This window comes from Ornithorhynchus anatinus, chromosome 7, assembly GCF_004115215.2.
Source record: "Ornithorhynchus anatinus isolate Pmale09 chromosome 7, mOrnAna1.pri.v4, whole genome shotgun sequence".
In the NCBI taxonomy this organism is placed as follows: Eukaryota; Metazoa; Chordata; class Mammalia; order Monotremata; family Ornithorhynchidae; genus Ornithorhynchus; species Ornithorhynchus anatinus.
The window spans coordinates 19,100-41,657 of NC_041734.1; the positions used below are offsets into that span (position 1 = coordinate 19,100).

At 51.9% G+C, this 22,558-nt stretch overlaps 2 protein-coding genes across 3 annotated transcripts; both read left to right on the forward strand.

Moving 5' to 3' along the window:
• The first annotated feature begins 5,535 nt into the window (after positions 1-5,535).
• Positions 5,536-21,245, forward strand: ZFAND1 (zinc finger AN1-type containing 1). Of its 2 annotated transcripts, XM_029069367.2 has the most exons (9): positions 5,536-5,628; positions 7,449-7,491; positions 9,577-9,616; positions 12,821-12,948; positions 13,032-13,123; positions 13,685-13,806; positions 16,079-16,234; positions 16,494-16,704; positions 20,990-21,245. In XM_029069367.2, the coding sequence occupies exons 1-8, from the start codon at positions 5,574-5,576 to the stop codon at positions 16,662-16,664; spliced, it is 807 nt and encodes a 268-aa protein (XP_028925200.1). In that variant the 5' UTR covers positions 5,536-5,573; the 3' UTR covers positions 16,665-16,704; positions 20,990-21,245. The 2 variants fall into 2 exon arrangements, with proteins under 2 accessions (XP_028925200.1, XP_028925199.1); XM_029069366.2 differs by lacking the exon at positions 20,990-21,245 and having other exon boundaries at positions 5,537-5,628; positions 16,494-16,950.
• On the forward strand, positions 18,189-20,134 carry SLC10A5 (solute carrier family 10 member 5). Its single transcript, XM_029069365.1, has one exon. It carries the CDS (start codon positions 18,190-18,192, stop codon positions 19,534-19,536), a length of 1,347 nt encoding a protein of 448 aa, XP_028925198.1. The 5' UTR covers position 18,189; the 3' UTR covers positions 19,537-20,134.
• Positions 21,246-22,558: the final 1,313 nt, after the last annotated feature.

A 22,558-nucleotide genomic window follows, 5' to 3' on the forward strand; every position in this document is an offset into this window, starting at 1 on the left:
GAAAGTAGGATGTAACAGAGTCGGTAGACACCTTCCCTGCGTACAACAAGCTTAGAGACTAAAGGGGGAGAGAGACAATATTCACTTAATCGTATTTTTTGGGTGCTCATGGCGTGCAGAGCACTGGACTTGGGAAAGCACGTTACAGCATTAGAGACAATCCCTGCCCATCATGAGCTCACAGTCGAATTAATCAATCAGCGGTATTTACTTTTGTGCTACTGGGTGCAGAGCCCGTCGGCTGTGTGACTGTGGGCGAGTCACTTCACTTCTCTGTGCCTCAGTTTCCCTCATCTGTAAAATGGGGATTAAGACTGTGAGCCCCACGTGGGACAACTGATTCCCTGTGTTTACCCCCAGCGCTTAAACAGTGCTCGGCACATAGTAAGCGCTGTAACAAATACCAACATTATTTATTATTATTTACTATACTAAATATTTGAAAGAGTTCAATACGACAGGCAGCATGAGAAGCAGCGTGAGAGGCAGCGTGGCAGAGCGGATACAGCATAGGCCCTGGAAATCAGACAGGTCATAATAATAATCATAATAATAATGGCATTTTTTAAAGCGCTATGTGCAAAGCACCTGTTTTAAGCGCTGGGGGGGATACAAGGTGTTCAGGTTGCCCCATGTGGAGCTCACAGTTTTAATCGCCATTTTACAGATAAGGGAACTGAGTCCCAGAGAAGTGAAGTGACTTGCCCAAAGTCACACAGCTTGACGAGCGGCGGAGCGGGATTAGACCATGACCTCTGACTCCCAAGCCCGGGCTCTTTCCACTGAGCCACGCTGCTTCTCCTTGGGCAAGTCACTTTACTTCTCTGTGCCTCAGTCACCTCATCTGTAAAATGGGGATTGAGCCCCACATGGGATAAGGACTGTGTCCAACACAATTTGCTTCAATCTACCCCCACACTTAGTAAGTGCCTGGCACATAGTAAATGCTCAACATATACCGTAATTATTATTATCACTGTTATTACTAACAGAGTTGGTAGACACGTTCCCTGTCCACGATGAGTTTACAATCTAGAGGAGGAGAGAGATTTTACTATAAATAAATGATGGGTACATATATATATATAAGAACTGTGGGGTTAAAGGTGAGGGGAATAAAAATGATGCTAATCCAAGTACAAGGGTGAGACAGAAGGGAGTGGAGGAAAGCAGAAATGAGGTTTTGGTCAGTGAAGGCCCCTTGGAGATGACCGTAAAGCACTCAATCACCTTGCTCCCTCCTAACTCACCTCGCTAACTCTCCTACAACAACCAAGCCCCCACACCTCACTCCTCTAACGGTAACCATCTCAACTGTATCTTCATATCGTCTATCTTGCCGCTGCCCCTTGCCCACATTCTGCCTCTGGCCGGGAACTCCTTCCCTCCTCAAACCTGTCAGACATTTACTCTCCCCACCTTTAAAGCTTCATTACATCTCCTTCGAGAGGAGTTCCCTGACTAAGCTCTCTCCTCTTTTCCCTGCGGCTGATTGGGCAGGTCAGGGGAGCAGACAGCAGTGATGGGATGGAGCGGGCCAGGAGCCCTGGATGTCCAGGAGGCTGGGGTGTCCGGCACAATCCAACAGAATCCGTAGGCTTATTCCTGCCCACACAATCGATCGATCAATCAATAGAATTTATGGTGCGGAGCACTGTACTAAGTGCTTGGGACAGTATGGCACAACAGAGTTGGTAGATGTGTTCCCTGCCCACAGTGCTATCGATTGCGCTCTTACTGGGTGCAGGGCACTTGGGGGCCGGCCGGGGGGAGGAGTCCCTTGAGATCCGGGGCATAAACGTGGTATTTGTTATGTGCTCACTACGTGCCAGGCACTGTTCTAGGCGCTGGGGTAGACACAGGATAATCAGGTTGGACACACAGTCCCCGTCCCACATGGGCCTCACAGTTCTAATCCCCATTTTACAAATGAGAAAACTGAGACACAGAGAAGTGAAATAACTTGCCCAAGGACAGGCAGCAGATACGTGGCAGAGCCGGGATTAGGGCCCAGGGCCTCTGACTCTCAGGCCAGGGCTCGCTGGGCATCCTCCGGCTCCGATCGCCCATCGCTCGATCGTTCGTATTCATTAAGTACTTACTGAGTGCAGAGCAGTCTGTCAGTTGTATTCGTTGAACGGTAACAGTGTGAAGATCACCGTATTAAGCCCTTGGAAGAGTACAATTAACAGACTAAAAAAGCCCACGGCAAGCTTACAGACTAGAGGGGATACAAAAATTAAGATACATAAATAAATCTACAGATCTGTACCTAAGCGGTCGGGAGAGAACAATACAACAGAGTCGGTAGGCACCTTCTCTGTCTAAAATGATCTTACAGTCTAGTGGGGCAAACAGGCATTAATATAAATAAGCACTTGGGAGAGCATGAAGCATCAGAATTCTGAGACAGATTCCCTGCCCACAAGGAGCTGACACTCTAGTGGGGGAGAAGCAAAGTGGCCTAGAGGAAAGGCCACAGGCCTGGGAATCAGAGGACCTGGGTCTTAATCCCGGCTCTGCCACGTACCTGCTCATGACCTTCTCTATGCTTCAGTGACTTCATCTGTAACACGGGGATTAAATTCTACTCGGTCCCACTTGGACTATGCGTCCCACGTGGGACAGGCACTGTGTCCAACCTGGTTAACTTGCATCTTCCCCGGTGCTTAGAACTGTCCTTGACACAGAATAAATTCGAAACAGGAACCATAATTATCATTATGATATAACTAAATTAGGGATGTTATACATCACTGTTGTAAAGCTGAGGGTGAGGTGAATAAAGAGTGCGATCCCAAGCGCCACCACGGCACACAGCCCGCTCCTCCCTTATACTTCAGTGGGTACTCAGTACAACGCCTGCCCCTGGAAAGGAGACTAGAAATAAGAAGCCCCGAGGGAGATACGAGATAAGCAGATTGGACAGTCCGTGTCCCACATGGGGCTCGCGTTTCAGATGAGAGGGAGAACAATCCATCCATCAGTGGTATTTATTGAGCGCTTATTGTTGGCAGAATACCATAATGAGAGCTTGGAAGAGGACAGTGGAACAGAGTTGGTAGATCCATCCCCTCTAGACTATAAACTCGTTGTGGGAAGCGAAAGGGAGGCATTAAAATAATCACTTATAACTATGGACTTTAGTGCTGTGAGGTTGAGGGAGGGGTGGATAAAGGGAGCAAATCCAGGTGCAGGTATTCAACTGACACTTTACAGGAGAAGTAAAGCGACTTCCCCAAGGTCAAACTGCAAGCAAGGGGCAGATCTGGGATTAGAACCCAGGTCCCCTGACTCCCAGGCCTAGACTCTTCCCACTCAGACTGTGGCTTTGAGAAACGATAAAAGGGATCCTTCCCAAAGACCCCGCTCCTTCTGATCCCTTTGTAAGACTCGGAATCTCAGAAACTTGACCCATCTGTCACTGTAAAGACAGTAGAGTGGGTGGGTGGAAAAGATTCAGGTGGAAACTCTTCTGCTGATCCTTGCCTGAATTAGCAGGAAACTCTTCAATCTATTGGGCCTCAGGTGTGGCCCTGTTTCCAAAACCCAAGGGTAGAGTCAAATTAAGGGGAAAGTGAGCAGCCAAGGCCATCTTCACCCTTTCCCTGAGCCCGTTCAAGAAGACCCGATCCTGAGAATCGGAGTCCCGAGGTTTTGTGGCGTGAAGCCGGCCCCCCAACTTTTGCCAGCACCCCTGGTTTTAGGGTTCTTCTGGCTGCCTGGGCCACAGAGACCCAAAGGAACCGATTCAAATCCAAAGACTGTGGCACAGAGTCAACCCCCCTCCTTTGCCATTAGCCAGATTTTTTATTTTTCTTCCCGGTGGCCCAGCCGCAAACACCCGACTCGGAAGGCTCCGACATGAGGTTTAAGGTTTGAGACCTGCCCCCGTTTTGTCGGAAGCCATATATATATTGTTCTTTCCCTAAGACTGAGCTGTGAAAACCCAAATACAAGACGCAAATCTGGGTCATAACGTGAAGTCAGCTCAACATTTTGCTAGCATATAAATATCACTCTCCGGCACCTGGACAGTGAGACCCGAAAGGGCTTGTAGGCGGTCCCCCGCTTTGCCAGCACCCATACTTTTATTGTTCTTTCCCGTGCCTGGGCCTTGAGGATCCCAAAAGGGAGTTTAATCTGGGGTTAGGGTTAGGTCACGTAGTAGGCAATGAACAAAGCTGGGATTAGAATGCAGGTCCTCTGACTCCCAGGGTTAGGGTTAAAATTGGAATTAGGGTTATGGGATGTGTACATACGGGTCGTGGGGGTGACAGTGGGGTGAATAATAGGTCCAAATCCAAGTGCAAGGGTTAAGGTTGGAGTTGGTTCACACAGCAAAGGAACAGAGTTGGGATTCAAACCCAAGTCCTCAGACTCCCAGGCAGGGACTCTTCCCACTTGGTCCTACGTTTTAAACCAAAGCTTTCAGAAAATATCAAATGTGCTCTGTACCTAGATCGTGCCCCTAACGATGTATTCTGGAAGCCCCGAATCTAGTGAGCTTTTTTGCATATATGTTTATTCAATTGCGCATTCCCTGTTTTAGCGCCATAACTTGTAAATATTTTCACGTGTGCCTCTCCCATTGGCATGAAAGCTCTTTTCATCCAGGGAATCTGCCACTTCTGTTTTTACTTCTAATGCTCAATCCAGTGCATCACCCCCATGCCCCCCCCCACCCCCCTGGCCTTGGGTACTCAGTAAAATACTCTACTACTCTGGTACTGTTGTAGATTTATCTGTGGTGCACCCAGCTGAAGGCCACTTAATTGATTTAAACTGATTAACAAGATCAAAAAATAATTTACACCTGAGCTGTCAGGACCATATTAACGTTAAACGTTCACGGTTCGTATATGTTTTCTGCATTAAAGCCAAAGCTGTTCATAGCTTTAGACGTTCAAGCGCTAGCTTTCGTAGCAAGTTGCATTTAAGTTTCCCAAGTTTGGCTTTTCCACGCCTGGATCCCAAGCGCCCGCAGAAAACCCCCCTCCTTCGGGGCACCTCACTACGGTCTCACTGTTCTTCCCGTGACTGGGCCGTGAGGACGCGAATGGGAAGATTCAAATACGAGGTTCGTGGCACGAAAGAGACGGGCGCTCGGCCGGACCCGAAAGTTGGGCTCCTCCTCCCCCCTCTTCCCCTCTTCCCCCCTTCCCCCACTCCTCTTCCCTCCCCTTTCCCCCTCCTCCCTTCTCTTCCCCCTTCTCCCCACTCCCCCTCTCTTCCTCCTCCTCCTCCCTCTTCCCCTCCTCCCCTTTCCCCACTCCTCTTCCCTCCCTTTCCCCTCCTTCCTTCTCTTCTCCCTCTCTTCCCCTTCTCCCCACTCCCCTTCTCTTCCTCCTCCTCCTCCCTCGTCCCCTTCCTCCCTCCTCCTCCCCCCTTCCCCCCCTCCTCCCTCCCCCTTCCCTCTCCCTTTTCCCCCCTTTCTCTTCTCCCTCCCCCGGTCCCGCGCGGCCCGGGGATGGGGGCCCCCGAGCCCGGCCCTCCCCCCCGCCAACCAGTCCCCGTCCCGCCCCGCCCCGCCCCGGCCCGGGTGCGGCGTGTGGGAGCGTGGGCGGCGGGGCATGGCGGAGCTGGAGATCGGGCGGCAGTGCCGGGTGGAACGCTGCCGGCGGCGAGGTGACCCGGACCACCCCCCTCGGCCCCCCGTCCTCCCGTCCTCCCGCTTCCCTCCGCTCCCCCGTGCCCAGTAGTCGTTTCCGTCTTTATCCCGTGGCCGCGGTGTCCGGCGCCTCGGTTGTATTGGCGTCGACGATGCGGCCTGGTCGGGTTGCGCCGGCCGCCCGCCTTCCTCCCTCCCTTCCTTCCTCCCACCCTTCCTCCCTCCCTCCCTTCCTCCCTTTCCTTCCTCCCTTTTCTCCCTCCCTTCCTCCCTTTCCTCCCTCCCTTCCTCCCTTTCCTCCCTCCCTCCCCCGGTAGGCCCGTCGCGGGGCGGGGACGGGCTCCGCCTCCGTGGCCCCCACGGACGTTCCGAGCGCCGAGGCCGGTGCTCTAAACCTAGTCGGCGCTCGGTAAATACCGTTGAATGAATGAATGAATGAATGAATGAATGCGCGAACGGATGAGTGAATGATCCCGACCACAACCCCGAGGGCGGGCAAGGCCGGGGTCCAGAGGGGGCGGGGGGCGGGGCGGGGTCGTCTGTCCGTCCGTCCGTCCATCCATCCATCCATCCATGCATGCATCCATCCACTCACTCATTCAATCGTCTGTACTGAGCCCTTACTGTGTGCGGGGCACTGGACTGAGCAGCGTGGCTCAGTGGAAAGAGCACGGGCTTTGGAGTCAGAGGGCATGGGTTCGAATCCCGGCCCCGCCGCTTGTCGGCGGGGTGACCGTGGGCGAGTCACTTCACTTCTCTGTGCCTCTGTGACCTCATCTGGAAAACGGGGACTAAGACCGTGAGCCCCACGTGCGACGACCCGATTCCCCTGGGTCTACCCCAGCGCCGAGAACGGTGCTCCGCACGTCGTGAGCGCTCAACGGATGCCGACATGATTATTATAAGTGCTGGGGAAGTACAGTTCAGCAACAGAGAGAGACGGCCCCTGCCCGCTGCGGGCTCACAGTCTAGAAGGGGGGAAGACAGCAAAACAACTCCAGAGGCATCAGAAGAAATGGAATTCTAGATCTATATATATATACTTCCAAGGGGGAGGCGGCTTTGCCCACCAGCCCCGTGGACCATCCAGTTTAACAACCGTGGCACTGGTTAAGCGCCGACGGTGTGCCGAGCGCTGTTCTGAGCACAAGGTAGATAGAAGCGGCGTGGCTCCGTGGAAAGAGCCCGGGCTTGGGGGTCAGAGGTCGTGGGTTCGAATCCCTGCTCTGCCACTTGGCTGTGTGACTGTGGGCGCGTCACTTCACTTCTCTGGGCCTCAGTTATCTCATCTGGAACATGGGGATCAAGGCTGGGAGCCTCACGTGGGACAAGCTGATGACCCTGTATCTACCCCAGCGCTTAGAAGGGTGCTCCGCACGTAGTAAGCGCTTAACCGATACCGACGTTATTATTAGAAGGTGATCAGGCCGGAGACGGTCCCTGTCCCCCATGGGGCTCACGGTCTTGATCCCCATTTTACAGATGAGGTAACTGAGGCCCAGAGAAGTAAACTGCTTGCCCAAGGTCACAGGACAGACACGAGGCAGAGCAGGGATCGGAACCCGCGACTTCCGACTCCCAGGCCCGTGCTTTTTCCCCTAGGCCGTGCTGTTTGGAACCCCAGGGTTTGGGGACGGGCACGTGTTGGGGGTGCCACAGGTTTTCAGGGGAAGAAAAACATTTCTGACAACATTCACACACTCTCTTTCAGTTTCCTCACACCCTCATTTCCTATAGAAGCAGGCCAGGTTCAAACTTCTTACTTCTTTATTAAAAGAAAACCCAAATCTGATTTTGACTGGAAAAAAACATTAATATCGTTTTGTTTTGGTTTCAGACTTCCTTCCATTTATATGTGATGGCTGTTCTGGCGTGTTCTGGTAAGTCGACAGGGTAATGGCGATATTCTTAGGGGATTCTGGTGTCCTTAGCAGCTGATCCTCACTGAGGATTGGGTAGAAACCCATTATCATTGTTGTTTTTTCACACCGATTGTTACTGTTTTGGTACTTTTAAATTTCAATCTCTGTGCTCACTGAGGAACCGGTCATGTGAGTAACCAAACTGGGGGGGTTCTGCCCCCCAGCCCTGTATCGGGTCTCCCCGGCTCCAACCCGCTTCCCCAGCAACCGAACCGTACTGTGTCAGATGACCCTTTGGACCGTATCACTCGTAGCCATTGGTCCTGCTCTTCTTCCAAGTGAGGTCTGGGGCCGGAAATTTTGCTGATTTTCATCTTGCTAATGTGATGATAACAAAAGCAACGATGGTATTTCTTAAGCACTTACTATGTCCAAGCAGTGTTCTGAGCGCTGGTGGAGATACAAGGTTATCAGGTGATCTGAGCAGGACCAAATTTTCCCAAGATCCAAACCCCTCCGCTCTTCCCACCTCCGCTCCCCCCCGCCGGTTCTCCTAAGAGGCGTTTGGAGGGTAAAATAAAGATTCAGAATTGACAAAGTGAAATGGAATATCATTATTATTATTGTTGTTGGTATTATAGTATTTGTTAAACTCTTAATAAGTGTCAAGCACTGTTGTAAGTGCTAGGGGTAGATAGAAGTTCATCAGGTCAGACACAGTCCCTGTCCCACTTGGGCTCACAGTCTAAGTAGGAGGGAATAGGATTGAATCCCCATTTTACAGTCGAGAAAACTGAGGCCCAGAGAAGTTAAATGACTTGCACGAGGTCACAGAGCAAACAGTCGGCGGAGCTGGGATTAGAGCCCCGGTCCTCTGTCTCCCAGGCCCGGGCTCTTTCCACTAGGCCGTGCTGCTTCTCTGTTAATGTTCCATTTAATCGGCCACACATTGCAGCCTTTTACATGTTAAGTGACAAAAGTCATGAAAAAAAAATATTCCTTTCACACATTTTCTGAAAGCGATCGCCAGGATGACTGTGAATCAGTGAACTGATTTCTACCTCATGAAATCTTCCTTCCTCAGATTGCCCGACCAGGCCTCAAAAACCATTAACGAGGGGCAAAAGTGAGGTGTCCATTTCGGATCTTACATTCACCTGTCACTCCCTGATGCCTTTTGAGAAATTAAAATGGACCAAACCTTTGGCTTAGCTAATCGACGGCTTTGAAAGCACCCCGAGACTCAAACGAGAGGTCAGAGAGAATGATAAAGTATTGATTTTCACTTCTGTTAAGGGGGCAGTGTTGGGTTACATTTAAACTCCAAACACAACTCTAACATATTCTTTATTGAAACAGTTTACCCTTTTCCAGTTATCAGAATGCAAATCATTCTGAGACCTTCTCGGTGTACATCCTAGTAATCATAGCCCATAATGCGGTATCGGAAGCGCATGTCGAGTAGACCTCTGAAAAGCGGGGTTGCCTAACGGAACGAGCGTGTGCCCGGGAATCGGAGGACCTGGGCTCTAATCCCGACTCCACCGCTTAAAATTAAGAATTAAGAACAATAATTGAGGTATCTTTTAAGTGCTTACTCTGTGCCACGCACTGTACTATTAAGCCCCGGGGTAGATTGAAGATAATCAGATCCCACATGGGGCTCATTGTCTAAGGAGAATGGAGAACGTGTACTGAATCCCCATTTTGCAGATGAGGGAACTGAGGCACAGAGAAGTTGTGACTGAGCCAGCAGATATATGGGGAAGCCGGGATGAGAACCCGGGTCCTCTGACTCCCAGACCCAAGCTCTTTCCACGAGACCGCTTCCAGTTGTGTATCCCCGGGCGAGTCACTTACCTTCTCTGTGCTTTACTTTCCTCTTATGTAAAATGGAGGTTAAGTACCTGTTCTCCCTCCTACTTAGATTGAGTCCCATGTGGGTCAGGGGATGTGCCTGGCCCGATTATCTTGTATCCGCCCCATTGTTGGTACGGTCCTTGGCATTTAGCAGGAGCTCAACGGATACCTCAGTGATTATCATTAGTATTATATCATCATTATTATTCATTCTGAGTTCTATTTTTGCTTTTGTATTTTCAGCCTTGAGCACCGAAGCAGGGAATCTCATGACTGTCCTGAGGTAATGAGAATCTTCTGTTTCTGTGAAACTTTTCCCATGGCTTGGCTAAAAATATTCTGGCTTTTGAGGTTTGTGCTTCCTTTCAGAACTTAGTTAATTAATGCAGCTTTCATTTTGATAGAGCAAATGAGTGCCAGGAATGTCACCCTTTTTTGAGAGCTCCTCTGATAATTTATGGAAGGTGATCCTCCTCCTGGGCCCAGAAATCCTTCCTTTCCTACATCTTTTTGACCTCATGCTTGGAATGGTGGCCTCGTGACATTTGATAATGAAAATAATAATGATAATTGGTATTTGTTAAGCACTTACTAAGCAGGGGAAGCATGGCTCAGTGGAAAGAGCACGGGCTTGGGAGCCCGAGGTCACGGGGTCGGATCCTGGCTCTGCCACTTGTCAGCTGAGTGACTGTGGTCAAACCACTTAACTTCTCTGTGCTTCAGTTACCTCATCTGTAAAATGGGGGTTAAGACTGTGAGCCCCACGTGGGACAACTTGATTACCTTTTTATCTCTCCCAATGCTTAGAACAGTGCAGGGCACATAGTAAGCACTTAACAAATACCATCATTATTATTATTGTCATTACTAACTGCTCGATAGAGTACAGTATAGCAATAGACACATTCCCTGCCCACAACGAGCTTACAGTTTAGTCAGGGCAGACAAGTATTCATTCATTCAGTAGTATTTATTGAGCGCTTACTATGTGCAGAGCACTGTACTAAGCGCTTGGACAAGTAGTTCGGGGCGGAATTAGAACCCAGGGCCTAGTGTCTCCCAGACCCATGCTCTATCCACTAGACCACACTGCTTCTCAATGGGAAGCTTTGGTTAGGTGAAAAATTCCACCCAGCATCCCAAGAACAAGGGGGCAACGTTCTCTCCAACAATCCGCCTTGAAAAAAGGTCACGCCGTGTTCCCGGCTGGTTCTTGCGCCACCCGCACGCGAACCCGCCGTTTCTCCGATCCCCGTGGCGCGCTAAGCTGGAGGGGCTCACCTGGTCGGACGCGTGCTCCCTCACTGCCTCGTGCCATCTGGCCAGAAGGTGCCGTGATCACTCCTGGCGCAGAGAATGGAGTCACAGCTGTCTGCGTTGGGAGGAGAGGCTCGTTTTCGGAGAGCGGCGTTTCCGCCTGGTGGCTGTGAACATTACAGAGTATTTCCGCTTGTCTCCCGAGTACGTCTCGTGCCCCGAGAGTCTGCTCGGGGACTTCATCGAGCAGTCTGAGATGACGATTTCACCGGGAACTGCGAGATGACCATACCGGGCCTTGGAAGTGAACATTAAGCTGGTATCCGGCCACCCCCATCCCCTCGCCCGCCAGCCCACCCCACCCTCAAACCCCAAAAGTTTCAGAAAGAGGAACTCTGGCCGGCCCTCCTCTCTCCTTGGCCGACGCTAGCCGAGGCTCGGGACACGGCGCCCCGCTCATCCCACCTTGGCCGGTTTTCCTTCTTCTCTGTTTTATTACAGAAAGTTTGGCCAGAAAACCTTCGGGTGAAAAGTAGACCCGGCTCTCCTTCCACTTATAGCATCCACGCTCGGAGAACTCGGGGGGAGACCTTCGGAGGGTCAGAGGATCTGGGCACTCCCAAAAGATGGAGGAGGATGCCACGGGGCAAAACCCACCTTGGTAGCTTGGCTGTCGTTGCCCTTTGACTTTCATCGCTAGAATCGGTGAAAACTCGGAGCTGGGGGCTTTAAGCCACTTGGTCACCTACCGTCAAACGTCTGTGAGGTGACAGGCGTGCCCCGAGGGATGTAAGGGCTGCATGGGAAAAAAGGCACAGCACTGGAGGCCGGATATGCGTGTTCGCTTCTGTAGAGAACAGTCGACTGGAAGTGAGCATTCCGATCTGAAAACATCCAGGCGACGTTTGGCGGAGCTTCAGAAGCTGGAATCGGAGGTCGATCTGGGAAGATGGGGGCCCTCTTATTGGACTGCTCACGTCTTACTCTTCTGCTTTTTCAACATCTCTAGAATCCATCTCTTCCTCTCTGTCCAAACTGCAACCATGCTGATCCAAACACTTGACGTATCTCCTTTGACTCCCGCTTCAGCCTCCTCACTGACCTCCCCACTCCCGTCCATACTGCACTGTGGATCATTTAAAAAAAAAAGTTCAGTCCAAGTCTTCCCTCACTTCAAAAACCTCCAATGTCAATCAGCCATCTCTGCAATAAACGCAAACTCCTTACCGTCAGCTTTAAAGCGCTCGATCGGTGCTCTCCCACCTATCTTACTCTGCTAATCTCCGACTATAATCCAGCCTGCATACTTCGCTCCCCTAATGCCAGTTTACTCACTGCACCTCGATCTCGTCACTGGCCCCTTGCCCACAGCCCCTCCCTGGCTTGAAGCTCCCTTCCTCTTCATATCTGACAGGAAGCCCGACCTCGTGGAAAGAGCCTGGGCCTGGGATTCAGAGGACCTGGGTTCTAATCGTGGCTCTGCCAGTTGCCCGCCGGGTGACCTTGAGCAAGTAAACTTAACTTCTCTGTGCCTCAGTTTCCTCATCTATAAAATGGGGATTCAATGACTGTTCTTCCTGTTCAGACTGGGAGCCCTATGTGGGACAGGCAACGTATCCGACCTGATAAACTTCTGTCTTACACCCGTGCTTAGAACAGTGCTTGGCACATGGTATGAACTTCACAAGAATAATAATAAAAACCCTCTCTTCCCAGCTTCAAAATCCTACTAATATCGCATCTCCTCCAGAGGCCTTCCCTGATTAAGCCCTCGTTTCCCTGTCTTAACATTCCTTTCTGTGTCACTAAACACTGGGAGAGAGAGAAGATTATCAAATTGGACAAAGTCCATGTCCCTCATGGGGCTCATAATCACCATTTTGCAGATGAGGTAACTGAGGCACAGAGAAGTGAGGTGACTTCCCCAAAGACACACGGCAGACAAGTGGCAGAGTCAGGATTAGAACCCAGGTCCTCTGCCTCCCAGGCTCTTTCCCCTAGGCCACACTGCTGCTCGATGCGGGTAGGGATAGTTTATACTACTCTTTGGTATCGTATTCTCCCGACTACTTAGCACCGTAATCCGTACAAGGTAAACACTCATTAAATACCATCGATCGACTGACTCTCCCACCCTTCACCTAGGTGAAAAGTCGAGTTTCCAACCCCGCTGGGAAATGCAAGAACTTTGGGCTTCTGTGAAGATGAGTTTTCCCTCTATTCCTTTTAGGTGAATATAAAGCCCGAGAGAGCCAAGGCGGACGAATCCCCCTCTTATCCCTGTTCACTTAAAGGCTGCGATAAAAGAGAGCTTGTGCCGATGTTATGTCCCTCCTGCGAGAAGCACTTTTGCCTGAGGTAATCCGAGGAAGACGTACGCTCTGAAATCTTGTTTACCTCCGGGCTGGTCCGCGAACTACTGCGTGTTCTGTTGCGTGTAGGCACCGCCATCAAGCCGACCACGCCTGTGAGAAACTGGAAGTCCCCAAGCCCCGGATGGCCGCCACCCAGCAGCTCGTCAGAGACATCGTAGGCAGGTTTTCGGAGCGGGGAGGGCCCGGTGCCGCCCACGTTTGGATTTCCTCCTGGAACCCACCCACCCTCCGATCGAGCGTGCTGATCCCCCGCCTCTCGGGGCCGCCGCCCGGGCTCAGCTTTCTTCGGCTGCCCCGCTGGCAGACGGGCAGAGGGCGCACGGTTAGACTGGCACGGCCTGAGGCCCGCCACCGAAGCCGGCCGCCCTGTCCGCAGGGAGCTGGGAAGCGCAAGTCCTCCTAGAAGGCCAAGTGGTTGCCATGGGGGGCTTCCCCTTTCCTCCCTTACTTAGGAAGGAGCCGGCCACGGGGCCCGCCGGGCCACGGCCGCTGCCCCTCCTCTTTGGTCGGGCCCGGCCCGGGGATGGACCGAAGCCCCGTCGGCCCTCGGGCCCGGGGCTACCGAACCTCAGAGTAGGGACCCACGGCCCTCCGTCGGCACCGAGGGGCAGGGCGGGGAACCGGGGGGTGGGTGTGGAGGGCTAAACACTTGGGGATGCGAGAGCAGAGACTGCAGCCCGTGCTGAGGATGGGGACTGCCGCGTTTGTTCTATTTTCAGATTCCAAGAAGGGACAGCCAGCTTGCTCACGGAGAAGAGGAGTGAAAAACAGTGGAACTGCAGCCCAAGTTGCACTGATGAAGTTAAAAATGCACGCCTGTGGGGATAAATCGTTGCCGCAGGTGGGTCTGTGGGTCACTACTGCCTAGGCCTCTCCCTACCGTCCGTGATATCTCATCCACATCAATAGGTGATATTTACTGAGCACTTACTATGGGCAGAGCACTGTACTGAGTGCTTGGGAGAGTACGGTTCAAGAGTTGGTAGACACATTCCTGACCCATAATGAGCTTACATTTTCTTGGGAAACCCCGCTCTCTAGCCGTCCCATAGTAGGCTCGAGGGCTTGTATCCTTTTCCTGTGCCCGGGACAGAGCTTGGAACACAGTGCTCCGTCAGCAAACACTGTTGACGAGCTAATGTGATTCTCATTAACTGATGCTTGACCCCGGGCGATTTTTTTTTTATCCTCCCCGAACTTCATTTTCCTCAGAAGTAACCCCGAGAAGATCATCTCTCTCTGAAAACTCTTGAACTCCTTGGAAACAGGTGCCAAGTTAATTCTCAGCGGTAGCATGGCCCAGTGGAAGGACACGGGCCTGGGAATCAGAGGACCTAGGTTCTAATCCCAGCCCTGCCACTTGCCTGATGTGTGACCTTGAATGTGTCGCTTCACTTCTCTGTGTCCCAACTTCCTCATCTGTCAAATGAGGATCGTACCCTACTCCGTCCAGTTTAGACTGTGCGCCATAAATAAGACGGGGACTGTGTCCATCCTGATTACCGGGAATCTACCCCAGCATTGATGCAGTGCTTGTTACATCGAAAGCACTTAACAAATACTGTCAGTGGTAGAGAAGTAGCAGGTTAGCCTAGTGGAAAAAGCTTGGACCTGGGAGTCAGAGGACTTGGGTTCTATCCGGCTCTGCCAATTGCTTGCTTTGTGACTTCGGGCAAGTCACTTAACTTCTCTGTGCCTCAATTTCCTCAACTGCAAAATTGAGAATAAATCTTACGCTCTCCTGCTTTGACTGTGAGCCCCAGTTGCAACAGGGGCTGTGTCCAATCCCATTAATTTAAATCTAGCCCGGCACGTAGAAGAGTGCTTGACACATAGGACTCAACTGATAATAATAATAATAACATGAGTATTAGTGTTTTACCCACCTCCTTTGGGACTGAGGAAGTCAATATCAGTCTCCCTCTGCCACCTCCACACCTCTCCATTTGGATCAAGCATCTGCTGGCCTCACCCTGAGGGGGAGAATTGGGCTTCTGGAAATTTCAATTCCAAATTTTTCCCCTTCATAAATGACGGAACAATCTACCTGGGAACCACTCTGTCGTAAGCAAAGACGTTTATCAAAACCCCCTCATTTTACGTTTGCTACCCGATCTCACACGTGCTCGTGCGTGCACACGCACCTACGCTCTGGACGTGGCTGACTCCAACCCTAGTCTGGTCCGATAGGCCTATTATAATGTTTCAAAGTATTTTCTACGACCCGAGTTCTCATGGAATCAATGGATGGTATTTCCTGAGCATTTACTGTGTAGAGAGCACTCTACTTAGGAGACTCCGATACAACGGAGTTGGTAAACATGTCACCTGCCCATAAGGAACTTGCGGTCTAGGGGAAGCTTTCCAAAATCCAGGCCCTCTACAGAGCAAAATCCTCAACATTTGGGGGAATCGAGGCCACCCCGTTACCCCTCTGTAGCTCTAAAGGTCAAGTATCTAACGGCCAGCTCCCTCTGCCACTAGACAGAAATTCATGCCGTTGTAATTCTCGAGTGCTTTCTGGGTACCGTACTCAGTACTTGGGAGAGTACAGTACAACAATGAGCAGATGCATTCCTGCCCACGATGAACTTATGGTCTAGAGGGGGAGACAGACATTAATAGAAATAAAGAAAGGTATAGCTGGAAAACAGATGTGCAGGTCCTTAAATGAGAGTTGTTTTCTATTCACGTTCTGCCCTAAACCTCAGTCTGGTACGATTACTGGCATGGGCAGGTGTCAACTCTCGCTTTTCCATCCCCATAGGGGAATTTTTTCATTCTACCCGGTGGCAGCTTTTGTAGGGCGAGAGGGAAGACGCCACCTCCTCCTTCCTTCGGGTAACGGTCAGGAGTCCGGGGTGGCCCTGGTTCATTTTGCAAGTGAATGCCCGGAAAGTCAGAGAGGGCACCGGGGTGTCCCTGGGCAGTGGGATGCCAGAGAGCATGTTGCTCCGAGTGCCCTCTCCCCTCACCCCTTCCCCAGAGCCCTCCTACCCTTTGCTAGCTTCTTTTCCCCACATCCTTCTCGGCCCCCATCCCAGGCTTGTGACTCTCAATACATTTCCAGCCACCAGAAGCGTCATGTCTATTTTCAACCTTTTTCATTACAGACAGAAAGAATTTACTTTCAAGTTTTCTTACCCAAAGGGAGCAGGGAGCAGAGCAAACCCATGTTCTTCAGTAGGACGTGGAGCGTGGGCCGAGCGGTGGACTTTGCGGCGTCGGTAGCCGACCTGAAAAATGATAACAACAGAGCCACGGCTAAGGTGAGGCGTCGCGGTAGGAACCGTTCCCCAAGAAGTGTTTCATCACAGCAGTCGGTGCTAGGTCCTGAGTGCGAGACACTGTTCTGAGCGCTTGGGGGAGAAAGGTGGGAACGAGATATATGGCCCCTGCCCTCCGGGAGCTTACCAGCTGATGGGGAAAGGCAGACGACAATGCTCTTCTGCGAGGGAAAGCAGAAAGTGGTTCAGATAAAACGGTGACGAATACTCTTGAAGCCATGAGTCGTTTCTCTCGTTACAGAAACTAAAGATCTGTCACCCTGTGTCAGGAGAAGCCTTACCCTTGGATCACTCGTTGGAGACCTGGATTGCTAAGGAAGATGACCCCTTGTATAACGGTGGAAACGTTATCTTAGAATATCTTGAGAATCAGGAACAAAGGCTGGAGGAGACCAATTCTTACTTAGAGTAGTCCACGAGGGAGCGGGCCGAGCAGGCGGCAGAAATTCCGGGTCAGTATTTCATGTCAGAAAAAGATGCCTTTTCACCACATTATTGCAGTTTCAATAGATGATTCTGTCTCCTTAATCACCATGCATTTTATGAATTAAATATCACATTACCTCGGGCATAAAACCACCTCATTCTTAGGGCTAGGGCCAGGGCACCATAGGAGTTCATTGTTTTGGAATTACAACCAAATGCACTGTTCTGACCATGGTCGATAAATAAAACTAAAGAGCAGAGCTATTACTGAATAGAGGGCGTACATTCCTTGCGGACCCAGTGGTCCGAGGGGGGGGGGCGGGGGGGCGGGGAAGGAGGCGGGCGGCGAGAGGCAGAGCAGCCGCTCGGCACCTGCCCACCCGCACGTCCAGAGCGATCAGAGATCTCCCCGGAGCAGCAGCAGCAGGAGACCCCCGGCTCAGTCAGTCAATCATATTTACTGAGCGCTTACCGTTTGCGGAGCACTGTTCCGAGCACTTGGTAGAGTACAGTATAACAGATACATTCCACGCCCATTACGAGCTTAGAGTCTTGAGGGGGAGACAGACTCGGCCTCTCCCCTTCCCACGGCCCGGTCCGGCCCATCCCGGCGCTCTCGGCTTGGGGTCGGAGAGCCCGCGGCACCCGTCACCACCTGCTCTCCGGGAACTCCCGCCATCGGGGCCGCCGGCAGGGCCCCCGGACCCCGGAGAGCGGCTCCTGCCGAGCGGGGCGGGGATGCGGCCGGGCCCGGAGACGACTCTGCCGCCTTCCCTTAAGGGGAGTCGGCGGGGTCGGGGCGGAGCCAGGCCAACCGGGTAGGAGTCCGTGCTCTGCCACCAGCCTGCTTTACGACCACGGGCGAGTCACTTAACCACTCTGGACTTCGCTTTCCTCAGCGGTAAAATGGGGATCACGATCCACACCTCTGTCTACCTACCGCACAGTCTGGTCACAGAGAGCCAAACGGTCACCTGGGAAAGAAAGTAATGCGGAAACCGCTGCTCCAGGCCGGTTTCCCAAGCAGAAACCGAGGGAGACGGAGAGTGGCGAGACGGGGTTTAAACGAGGCGCTCGGGGCCGCGTTCAGACCCTCCAACCATTCAGACCTAAACCTAGAACGGTTCATTCCCTCGGGGGAGGTGAACAACCAGAGTATACTCAGCAAAATGTGAAAAAGCACTCACTGATCATCCCCTATTGAGAATTTGCTCTTCCCTTTTTAAAAGTTTTAAAAGTTTCACGCTAGCGACGTCGAGTTGGGGTTTCTGTTGCGATTCCTTGAAACCTCTAAATAGCTCTGCTTCTTTAGGCCCCCGCATTGGGTCGCCGGATCTATTTACCCTATTCGAAAAACAGCAAAGGCCGTTGGCCCCACTCACTTCTGGACTTTGAGCCGGCAAATCCATTAAGGGCTCGTTCCAGTGCAGACAGACATCGGATGACCTGGGAGGAAAAAGGCATTTTCAGGGTCCCCGATTTTCACGAGATACTCGGCCTGATTTTCCAGAATGATCCCGGACCTTTCAGTCATCCGAGTGCTGCTGTTGGTGGCTCTTGGAGAAGCTAAGGCGCCGAACCACTTTCTCCAAACAGACGGGACGGAAATACGGCTTTTCTCTGAGGCGGAAGAAACGCTGACGGTGCGGTCCAGCTACAAAAGGAACCTGTCAAACGCGAGTTACCTCACGGTGCATCCGGAAGACCCAGGACTGGTGCGCACGGGAAAGGTGGCCAAGAGCTCATCCGACGCGACCGACTTTACGGTGACACTCGTGGCAGCGGGCGGAGAGGGGGAGACAGCTCTGACCGTTCGACTGTGGGATTCTGAAGGGGGGCACAACATTTTCATTGAAGAAATTCAAGGCATCAAAATCAAAGTGATCCGCGACAGAAAAGCGGAGCCCTTCCACCAGGCGCTCGGGCATTTCGATCGCTGTGTCCTGATGTTGATTCTACCCATGGTTCTGTTCAACAAATGCGCCTTCGGTTGCAAAATCGAATGGGAGACGCTCCGGTCGGTTTGGAAAAACCCCTCGCCGGTCATTCTCGGGGCGGTCATTCAGTTCCTTCTCATGCCGTTCTGTGGGTTCCTCTTGACCAGGATTTTGGCATTACCCCAGGAGGTGTCTTTTGGTTTCCTAATGACTTGTACCTGCCCGGGAGGGGGAGGGGGCTACCTGTATGCCCTGCTTTTGGAAGGAGATGCCACTCTGGCCATTTTGATGACTTGCACCTCGACACTGTTAGCACTAGCGGCGATGCCTATCAACTCCTTCGGGTATAGCAGGCTGATGGGGTTGACCGGTTCCCTTCACATCCCCGTCTATAAAATCACAGCAGCGCTCCTTTTCATAGCGCTCCCCGTGTCGGTCGGAATGATCGTGAAGCGGAGAAAACCGGAAACCGCAAGCTGCCTGGAAAGACTCGTTAGGCCGTTTAGTTTCATTTTAATGTCCGCGGGGATCTATCTGAGCTTCCGAGCGGGACTGGCGTTTCTCAGAGCGGCTAGTTTCCGGGTCCTCCTCTTGGGGATGCTCGTCCCTTCCCTCGGGCTGGGGATCGGCTACTGGTCCGCTGCGCTGCTGACGCTGCCTCTTCCAGCCCGCAAGACGGTGGCTGTTGAGAGTGGAGTTCTCAACAGCTTCTTGGCACTCGCCGTCATTCAGCTCTCGTTTCCCCAGCCCAAAGCACACCTGGCTTCGGTGGCTCCCTTTACGGTAGCCGTGATGACTGGCTGCGAAATGGGGCTGGTTCTTCTCATCTACAAGGTCAGGGGAAGAAAGGCTGCCGGCGCAAATCATAAAGGACAAAAGCGTACGTCTCTCCAGCGGGCACTGACTCGCGGCACCGTGTGAGGAGATAAACCCTAGTCCGGTCTCTATCGTCTTTCACCCGTGGAAGGATTTCTCTCGGGAGTGCACGGTGGGGCCCAAAAGAACACCTGGTTTTCTCCCAGGCGGCACGGCCATCCCGCTTTTGCATTTTCAAGGGGGCTATTGCGGGCCCAGCCCCAGCCATCCCATTTCACCCACAAGGAGGGGGCTGTCGGGGAAGGGGTGGATAAGGGAGATGGGTCATCCGGACGCCGGCGGCCCTTTCTCCATCCCCAGGTGGCTGGGCCGGGGGTCGGCTGCATTTATCGAGCGCTCGGTCCGGTGCCCCGCACTCAGTAAGCACGCAATAAATACGATTGGTTGACCGACGAGGCTTCACTTGGGTACAGTGCCGGGAATTCGTCTGAGTTGGCCCAAGTCCACCCTCCCAACAGATCTGCCCCTCCCGGGACGGTGTAGGCTGTCCCCGCTCCCCAGAACAGCTGTGTAAGCTGGAGAATTTCAAAGGAGCAGAAAATGTCTTTCTGGAATAGCTGAAGAGATATTGCTCATCCCAAAGGCCAACCCTAAGTCGTTAGAGAAGCAGCAAGGCTAGTGGATAGAGCATGGGCCTGGGAGTCAGAAGGACCTGGGTTCTCATCCCGGATCTGCCACTCGTCTCCTGCGTGACCTTAGGAAAGTCGCTTCACTTCTCTGTCCCTCAGTTACCTCATCTTAAAATAGGGAATAAGATTGTGAGTTCTATGTGGGACAGGGACTATGTCCAACCTAATTATTTTGTATCTTCCCCAGCACTTAGTACAGTGCCTGGCATATAGTAAATGCTTAACAAATACCACAATTATTATTATCATGGTCATTATCATCACGTATTATTATTACGCCTCACCTTGCAACACGTTTTCTCATCCCCCGACTCCCGGCGCCGTTTCCCACCTCTCCATCTCATTTACGTTGCAGAGTGTGCCCTTCCCAGCTTGACCCTATGGGTCCAGCTTTCATTTCTCTTCACTCCAAAGGGTGCAAACTTCCTCATCCATAAAGCCTGCGAAAAGGGTTGTGCCAATGGGCAGATTGCCCACGCGGGCAGCCGGGATTTAGAGCACCAGTTGGCACACCGGGACTTGTGCTTCCAGACAAACACTGCATGTGCAGCTGTGTATGGGTCGGGGACCACAGCTACTGGATTTGGCAGGGGCCTCCACCAAGCAGGTTTCAGAAAAGGGAGGGCAGCAGAGGGACTGAGACTCTTCTGGCAGGACCCATTGAAGCTCTCGAGCAGTGCTTAGAACAGTGCTTTACACATAGTATACACTTTACAAATAATCAAAATACTGAGTCACATCCAACAAAAGAGGCTTCCAAGCGGGCTTGCCCAGTGGGTCCAGTTGCTAGGAGCGACTGGACTTGGATAGTGAGGACGGGGAACCACCTGATGCGGATTTTGCCAGCGGTTTGTTTTCTGATTTCCCAGGGCCTGCTGGGAATCTCTGAGAACTGAATGACTGTTGAGATCCAGGCCCGGCACTCGCCCACATGTGTGAGATGCACGCGGACCGACGACTTTGTCTATATTCTTTCGATACCTCGCCCTGTCGACGTGGCACTGAATCATAAAGATGATTTTGCAGACTCAGAAGGGCATCGTGGGTCAGTCCGTCTGAAGAAGCCTCACCGTATTTTTAAATGAAACCCCGATCACCATCATTAAAAGGCACAACTGAATTTGGCTTCCTTGGCAGCAATGACCAATTTTTAATGACCAACTGCCAGATCTGGTTTAAGGAGTCTTTTTCAGCAATGTCAGTCAGTCATTAGTATTGAGTGTTTACTGTGTGCAGAACACTGTATTAAGCAGTTGGGAGAGTACAATATAACAATAAACGGACACACACATTTCCTGCCCACAGTGAGTTTACAGTCTAGTCAGCAGAACTCTCGCATCAGTAGATGGGCTGAGGCTGATGAAAATAAGACACTCAGATTTAAAAGAGATCAAAGGAAAGGTGCTCAACGACCTACCGCTCAGAACACGAGACTCAGACAGTTCAACGAGGACTTGAGACCGCTCACGGATAGTGTCATTTTCACCTCCAATGCCTCCAACTCACCATTCGCACCAAACGGCGTGCTGAGGCCTCTCCTGTCGAGGCCCGGAAGGGCGGTCGCGACGCAGGCCGCAGAGCTCAGTCTCGGGTCGGGGCCGACCGTGGTCGGTGTTTGAAGGCAGAGGTTTCTAGCCCACTAGCCGAGGGAATGAAAGGAGAGCAGCAGTTCATTCATTCATTCAATGGTATTTATTGAGCGCTTACTATGTGCAGAGCACTGTACTAAGCGCTTGGAATGAACAAGTCGGCAACAGATAGAGACGGTCCCTGCCATTTGACGGGCTCACGGTCTGATCGGGGGAGACGGACAGACGAGAACGATGGCGATAAATAGAGTCGAGGGGAAGAACATCTCGTAAAAACAATGGCAACTAAATAGAATCGAGGCGATGTACATTTCATTAACAAAATAAATAGGGTAATGAAAATATATACAGTCAGCTCTGCCACTTGCCAGCTGTGTGACTTTGGGCAAGTCACTTAACTTCTCGGTGCCTCAGTTCCCTCATCTGTAAAATGGGGATTAAGACTGTGAGCCCCATGTGGGACAACCTGATTCCCCTATGTCTACCCCAGCGCTTAGAACAGTGCTCGGCACATAGTAAGCGCTTAACAAATACCAACATTATTATTATTATACAGTCGAGCAGACGAGTACAGTGCCTAGGGGATGGGGAGAGGGGGTGGAGCAGAGGGAGATGGGGGAAAAGAGGGTTAAGCTGCAGAGAGGTGAAGGGGGGGCGGTAGAGGGAGTAGGGGGAGAAGGGAAGCTCAGTCTGGGAAGGCCTCTTGGAGGAGGTGAGTTTTAAGTAGGGTTCATGAAGCAGGAGATGGAAACATTGCAAAGAACCAATGCGATATAATAATAATAATAATGTTGGCATATGTTAAGCGCGTACTATGTGCAGAGCACTGTTCTAAGTGCTGGAATAGAT

Bases quoted from the DNA above. Each gene is read 5' to 3' on its own strand.
- SLC10A5 (XM_029069365.1), top strand. From the start codon at position 18,190: ATGATCCCGGACCTTTCAGTCATCCGAGTGCTGCTGTTGGTGGCTCTT.
- ZFAND1 (XM_029069367.2), top strand. From the start codon at position 5,574: ATGGCGGAGCTGGAGATCGGGCGGCAGTGCCGGGTGGAACGCTGCCGG. The intron at 12,949-13,031 runs GTAATCCGAGGA...TGTTGCGTGTAG, and splicing joins GAGAAGCACTTTTGCCTGAG to GCACCGCCATCAAGCCGACC. The intron at 13,807-16,078 runs GTGGGTCTGTGG...TTTTCATTACAG, and splicing joins GGGATAAATCGTTGCCGCAG to ACAGAAAGAATTTACTTTCA.